Source organism: Zingiber officinale, chromosome 11A, assembly GCF_018446385.1.
Source record: "Zingiber officinale cultivar Zhangliang chromosome 11A, Zo_v1.1, whole genome shotgun sequence".
NCBI lineage: Eukaryota > Viridiplantae > Streptophyta > Magnoliopsida > Zingiberales > Zingiberaceae > Zingiber > Zingiber officinale.
In genome coordinates this window covers 16352159-16359692 of record NC_056006.1, presented here as the reverse complement: position 1 = coordinate 16359692, position 7534 = coordinate 16352159, and the positions used below count along the sequence as shown (strand labels likewise).

Below are 7534 nucleotides of genomic sequence, written 5' to 3'. Positions count from 1 at the left end.
AAAGAAAGGCAGCTTGCATTGCTGATTGCTCGCGACAGGGATTCACGAAGACGCGGCTACCTTGGCGCTCGCTGGTCATTTTCGGTGACGGAGGAGGGGGTTCTCCGGCCGACGGCGGGCGACGGTAGCATAGGGGACAAAGGCTTGCAACCATGGTAGCACGCCACGATGGCAGACCGCGGCTGTGGCACGGGGCGATGGCGTGCAACAATGACGCATGGCGATGGCACGTGATTGGGAAAGCCAGACAGTGGTCGACTCATGGGGACGGCGGCATCGGTGATCGAGGTAGCGCAGCGACGAGAAGGTGTAATTTTACATCAATTTAAATTTATTTTCCTAAATATATTTAATTATATTAAATTTTAATCATTATATATATTTTTGATATATTACAAATAGCTCCCTCACGGACTGTCCCACACAATTGAGAATGAGTTCAATAGGAATCTAAATTGACAAATGCATACACAGGGATCCACAGATGTGATGAAATCCTTTACTGAGTTAATTATTTCATGCACTTATCAACACTAGCTAGTACAATTGTTATATATATATAACTTGATAAAAAAGTATTTGAATTTATCAAAATCACTACAATATACTCAATTTCACCATAGAAATATTATAACGCCATTAATTAGCTACCATACTATTGTATTAGTCTATTGGCAGCGGTTATAATATTGTATTTTAAGACAAATGTAATGAAGTGATTTGTATTTCCTTCTAATAATCTAGACAAATTAAGAATATATTTTTTATATATATAAGTGGTGTATATATAGATTTTTAAAAATAAAATAAATTTAGTTGTTATTATATATTATAGTTGTTATATCCGTATGTTATTATAAATTATATTATATATCATAAGTACTATAAATGGTATATAACACCATTTGAATAACTAAAAATATGGTTCGATCGGTGCACTCATGTATTCAGTATTCTGTATTGTCAGTCATGAATTTAGACGACAGTAACTTTAATCGTTGCGCCACTTGCTGCGCCATTGTACACAGGGCAATTATTGTGGATACATGAACAATGACTGATATGGATTTCTGTCATTTCTTGCAAAATGTAGCATGTTGTTGATAACAACGGCGGAGACGACGGGGATCGACGTTCCACGGCAACGCATGTGGATGGGGGACCTCACCCACCCCCGGCGGTTGCCACTTCAACTGCCACCGCTCCATGTGCCCGCCGTCGCTCTCCGGCGGGCAGCCAAAATTCGTTTTTGTCTCTTTGCCCCCTGCAGCGCCGCGCCGCCCATCGCCACCATTCCTATAAATGGCCCTCCTTCATCGCCACAAGTCCACACAGCAACCAACAGCCAGTCTTCACTTCGATCCCCTGTTCTTTCCTCAGATGGCTGCCGGCGCTCTCTTCTTTCTCCACTTCTTCTTTCTCTTATCCGGCTACGTCTTTGCGGACTCCTACGGGTGGGAATCCGCCCACGCCACCTTCTACGGCGGCAGCGACGCCTCCGGAACCATGGGTCAGCTCTATTTCCACAAGTCTAAGAAATGTTCCTGCGATCTCTAAAATTTGCAGACTTTAATTGGATTGATTGTTCGCCGTGCAGGAGGCGCTTGTGGGTACGGGAACCTCTACAGCACGGGCTACGGCACCAACACGGCGGCGCTCAGCACGGCGCTGTTCAACGACGGGCTCAGCTGCGGCTCTTGCTACGAGTTGCAGTGCGCCGACGACCCCCAGTCGTGCCTCCCCGGCTCCATCATCGTCACCGCCACCAACTTCTGCCCCCCAACCTACGACCTCCCCAGCGACAACGGTGGCTGGTGCAATCCCCCGCGCCCGCACTTCGACCTCGCCCAGCCGGCGTTCCTCCATATCGGGCAGTACCGCGCCGGCATCGTCCCTGTCTCCTTCCGCAGGTGCTCCATTCTCCGTTAACTTCCCTCGCCGGAATCAATCAGTCACTGAAACTCTGTTTTTTGTTTGTGTACACTACAGGGTGCCTTGCGTGAAGAAGGGGGGAATACGGTTCACCATCAACGGCCATTCCTTCTTCAACTTGGTCTTGATCACGAACGTGGCCGGAGCCGGCGATGTGCACTCCGTGTCGATCAAGGGGTCCAAGGGCGGGTGGCAAGCGATGTCGCGCAACTGGGGCCAAAACTGGCAGAGTAACTCGTTGCTCGACGGACAGAGTCTCTCCTTCCAGGTGACGACCAGCGACGGACGGACGGTAACCAGCTTCGACGTGGCACCGGCCGGGTGGCAATTCGGCCAGACCTTCGAGGGTGGGCAATTCTAACTGAGCTCATCAAGGAATTAAGGCTTGTCGGACGCCGAGGTAGCTCATCAGGCAGCACCCGCACTATACTATATATATATATATATATATATATATATATATATATATATATATATATATATATATATATATATATATATATAGTAAGTATTCAACCCTGCAATTTATAAGCCATTTGTGGAAATTATGGGAGTCATGGCTTACAGGGAAGGAAGGTAATTCATCTCAGCATAATTATGAGTGTGTTGTGGAATTGGATTACTGTCACCTTGTTAGGATATGATCTTTAGTGTTTAAAGGGAACTGAGTTCTTTATTGTGTATTCTAAGAGGCAAAGCATATGTATCCACTCGGGTTCCTCTTATTTGATGGATATAATTATGGTTTATTTGATTGAAGGAAAAAACTGTTAGGCGAAATCTAAAATTATAGACTTACAATAAAATAAGTAAAAACAGCTTTGTTAATTGTTCCGGCCAAATTAAATATGGTCAAGTCATCGGTCAATGAAATTACTGATGTGCACGAGCTCTGAACATCGTCAGTGAAAGGGGGTAAAAAGACTTGAGATGCAGTCAAAGAGAGGGTTAGACTAGCAGAGCGATGAATCCTAGGGGCACTCCAATGTTCAAGTTAGGATTTACTTGTGCTGGTATGAAGAATAGAGATGGAGAGGAAGAGTAAAACTTGATAGAGTTGAAGAGAATTTAGAGCCCTTTGTCGTTACCTTATGAGTGTCTATATAGTGAAGATCCCGTGCGACCGACAAGAGAGGGTGAATTGTCCTGTAAAAAAAAAAGTATACCTTTCTCAAACTATTGCGTTTAAATAATTACATACTTAACAACAATATAAAAGAATTAAGAAGAGTACGAGACAAACAATTTACTTAGTTAACAATCAGAGATTGCTACTCCAAGGAAAGTAGACTCACTATGAAGATCTTCTTCTCGAACAAAACGTTGGAGGCAGAGAAGCCTCATACACGAAAATAAAGTTCGAAAATAAAGAACAGTATGAAATTCGAAGTACAAGAGTGTGTTATACAAAATAGAGAAGACTAGGACTCTATTTATAAGTTCACCGGTTGAATCTGACCATTTGCTGACATGACACAATCCAACACCCGAACCCTCTCCGGGCAACCCCCCCCCCCCAGCGTGGTAAAACTCTATCTCCACACAACGGCTATACAACAGCCAAGTGATAATGTTTTATCCATCTCCAAGCGTCTGGACCCGCTCCCGACGCCTAGACCATTGCTGACGTGGACCCAGAAGTTGATCCGCAATGTGGAAGAGTCCATTCAAGCAACCTAGTGCTCCGGGCACCCATACCAACTAGTCTAGACACTCGGATCATTTAGCCTTGGTTGACTAGTCTAGTGTCTTCTTCGATCTCTTGGGTGATCTCGGTGAACCTGAATTAGGCTTACTCGAGGATTTTCTACTTTGCTTCTCATTCCTTGGAAACGTCGTTCTTCGAACGTACTGAGTCCGTCGACTCTTTTTCATGTCATTCTTATCGCTAGTTGCGTCTTTTCACTCGACTTCTAGTGCTCCTAAATTCCTGTACACTTAGACATAAGGATCAAAATACAACAAGACCTAATTTGACTTAGTTGATCACATCAAAACTATCACATGATACTTACAATCTCTCTCTTTTTTATGTGAGCAACCCAAGTCAAGTTAGGGTAAAATAAAATAATAAAATAATAAAATAACAGGTAAATAAGTTACAATTAAACAACCATGTAATACAAAAAATGCACTTCCCCTAGATTTAATTTATAATTCACTCCCTTTGATCACATTAAAAATAGGAGAATTATTTGAAAATAAATTTGAAACAAATTCTAATGGATACAAAAACTAGTAATTATTATTCAAAAAAAAAAAATAATGAAGGTTATATTGTGAAAATCTGAATTTTTGTCAATTATAAACCAGTTTTGAAAAAATAATTTTAAAATTATTTATACTTGTTGAAAAATTATGAAAATTTTTGTAGCAGTTAAATAGACATATCCAAAACATTAATAAAAATTTCACAAAAAACTGATATTAACATAAGTAATAAAAAATTATTTTTTACAGAAACAGCTATATCTTTAAAAAAAACTTCTTAAAAATAGTTTTGAACCTTGAAAAATCATGAAAAATTTTGTGAGGATGTAAAATAGCAATCTTTGTAGAAAAATTATTTTTTTTCAAAAATCAAATGTTTGAGGATTTTTAATATTAAATAATTAATATTTTGATAAATAATTTATAGAAAATTTAATAACGGTAATTTTTTTTGAAAATATTATTTTTTTTATCAAGAACATGATATTTTATCAAAAAAAATAAAATTTTCAAAAAAAATAAAATTTTCAAAAAAAATCTATGAAATAACTTTAAATTTAAAAATATAAATTTTATAAAAAATTTGATAAAAAATAATACAACAATAAAAAATTTAAAATTTTTTTTTATAGATAAGAAATGAAATTCTCTTTCTTGAAAAAATTAAGATCTAATTAATTTCAATAAGAAATTATACAAAATAATTTATTTAAAAACTTTAGACAATTTTAAGTAAAAATATTAAATCAAATTAAAAATAAAACATACATAAAGATTTTAATCTAATCATGAATTTTTATCCAATATAGGTTACTTTTTACTTGATTAACCAGATACATTTTAGGAAAAAAAATTCTTGATAATTTTCAAATTTGACCATTATGATATCTAAAATGTTAATTTAGTCTTTGATAATTTTTAAAATTTGAAGTAATAAAATTCGAAGAATTCTTCAAATTCTCTATTTGTTCTTTCAATTTTTCATTTTTTATTTTCATCTTTTCGAAATCTTCTAATCGACAAGATTTTGCTAAAGTTCCTTTTAACTCTTTGTTTGACTTTAATACTTTTTTATTATCATTTTCTAATTGACAGGAATTTTTAGATAAAATTTTAATAAACTTATATAACTGGTCAGGAGGTAGAGACCGTACTTAACTTATCTCGTCGATCTCGTTATCTGATGCTCCTTTGTAGTGATGTTTCCCTCTGACATTGCTTCCCTTTCATCGATGCTTTTGATACTCATTTCGAATGAGCTTGCTTCGTCAGCTTCTTGGTGACTTATCATCAGTGCAAGTTCGGTGTGGGCTTCAATCTCCGACTCTGATGATGATGTTTCATCCCATGTCACCTTTAAGTTTTTGTATTTTTTTCTGGGTCAATCTTTTATCCTTGTTCTTGTTCTTCAATTTTGGGTAGTTATCTTTGATGTGTCCTTCTTCATTGCAGTGATATCATCTCACTTTCCTTTTTATTTTCTTAGCCTACACTTGATTAAATTTATTAGATTTATTTTTTTTATTTTCTTACCATAAATATCGTTTTGTCATCGTCGGGGGATGCTTCAGAATCTGGTTTATTCATTTTTGTCTTAAAGGCAATGTTTTGTTTTGGCTTCTTCTTTATATATGCACATCTAGATTCATGAATTTCATCTACTAGGGTTGACCATTCTGGTATTCTTGGAAAAGCGTTAAGCACATACCTTAGCGAATCTTGGTTGATTACCTTTTTATCGAGATTTGTGAGTTCGGTAATTATCTCCTTTAGCTCAGCGTGTAGTTGAGAGATCGTTTCACCTTCCTTCAGCTGAAGATTTGTCAGTTGGTTCTGAAGTAGATCTCTTTTAACGAGCTTGGCTTTGGAGGATCCTTCGTGAAGCTCCAGGAATTTTTTCGAGAGGTCTTTTGTAGACTTGTAGACTCTAATCCTGTTGATCACTTGTGGTGGCAGCGTACTTAGCAGATGAAATTCTACTTTTTCGTTAGCCACAAATTTGACTTGTTCATTCTTTGTCCAGTTTTCCTCTTTCTTTAGCTCGTCATTGCTATTGGTAGGTACTGTAAAACCATTTTTCAAGATTAGAAATATATCAAAATCAGTTTTGAAATATACCTCCATTTTATTTTTCCAATTGGCGAAGTTTCCCTTGAACTTCGATGGGTGGATACTTGCTCCGGCTATCATCTTCTGTGCTTCGGTCGACGGTTAGTCCTTCTAAAATGGTTGAGCTTTGATATCAATTGAAGGTCCCGTGTGGCCGACAAGAGGGGATGAATTGCCTGTACACAAAAAAAATAAGTATACCTTTCTTAAACTATTGGGCTTAAATAATTACACACTTGACAATAATATAACATAATTAAGAAGAGTACGAGACAAACAATTTACTTGTTTGGTAATCAAAGGATTGCTACTCTAAGGAAAGTAGACTCACTATGAAGATCTCCTTTTCAAATAAAACGTCGGAGGTGGAGAAACCTCATACACAAAAATGAAGCTAAAAAATGAAGAACAGTATGAAATTCGAAGTACAGAAGTGCGTTATACAAAATAGAGAAGACCAGGGCTCTATTTATCGCCCACTGGTCGAATCTAACCATTTACTAACGTGGTACGATCTAGGCGTCCGAACCCTCTCTGAGCGCCCCTAGTGTGGCAAAACTCTATCTCCATGCAACGACTATGCAACGACCATGTGATAAGGTTTTATATATCTCCGGATGCCTAGACTATTGCTAACTTGGATCCAGAATTCAATTCGAGGCACCCAATTGGTCAATGTGGTGGTCCAGGCACCCGGATCAATCAACCTTGGCAGATTGGTTTGGCACCTTCTTCGGTCGCTTGGGTGATCTCGGCCAATAGGAATTGGGCTCATCTGAACTCATCTTCCGGTCTTTTCCTTGAGCAATCTTAGATTTCGCTCTGGCTTCTTGTCCTCGGAAATGTCGCGCGCTCCCTTCTTGTCCATCAACGTACTCTTCCATAGCACCTCGCCCCTCGGACGTACCAAACCCATTGACTCTTTTCTATGTCATCATTCTCGTTAGCTGCGTATTTCGCTTGACTTCTTGTACTCCTAAGTTCCTGCACACTTAGACACAAGGATCAAAGCATAACAAGATCTAACTTGACTTGATTGATCACATCAAAACTACCATGGGGTACTTACATATAGTTGTCCGAAAAACATCTCCATGTCAATCATAATTTTGAGAGTCGATGAGGGGACCAAATCCGAAAGCTGTTGGTTGCCTCCTCCTTCATCCAACGCTATATGTTAGTAGGGGGTATCTAGGAGACCATATCTAATAACCTTGTAATTGCTCCTATGTTCTCATGATGTCATGCGGCTTAGAATATTCACAAACATTGTTAGCGAGCC

The 7534-nt window shown here is 38.3% G+C and overlaps 1 protein-coding gene across 1 annotated transcript; it reads left to right on the top strand.

Moving 5' to 3' along the window:
• Window positions 1-1287: 1287 nt before the first annotated feature.
• LOC122032820 (expansin-A4-like) lies at window positions 1288-2400 on the top strand. Its single transcript, XM_042592132.1, has 3 exons — window positions 1288-1510; window positions 1598-1910; window positions 1990-2400. Exons 1-3 carry the CDS (start codon window positions 1303-1305, stop codon window positions 2291-2293), a joined length of 825 nt encoding a protein of 274 aa, XP_042448066.1. The 5' UTR covers window positions 1288-1302; the 3' UTR covers window positions 2294-2400.
• Window positions 2401-7534: the final 5134 nt, after the last annotated feature.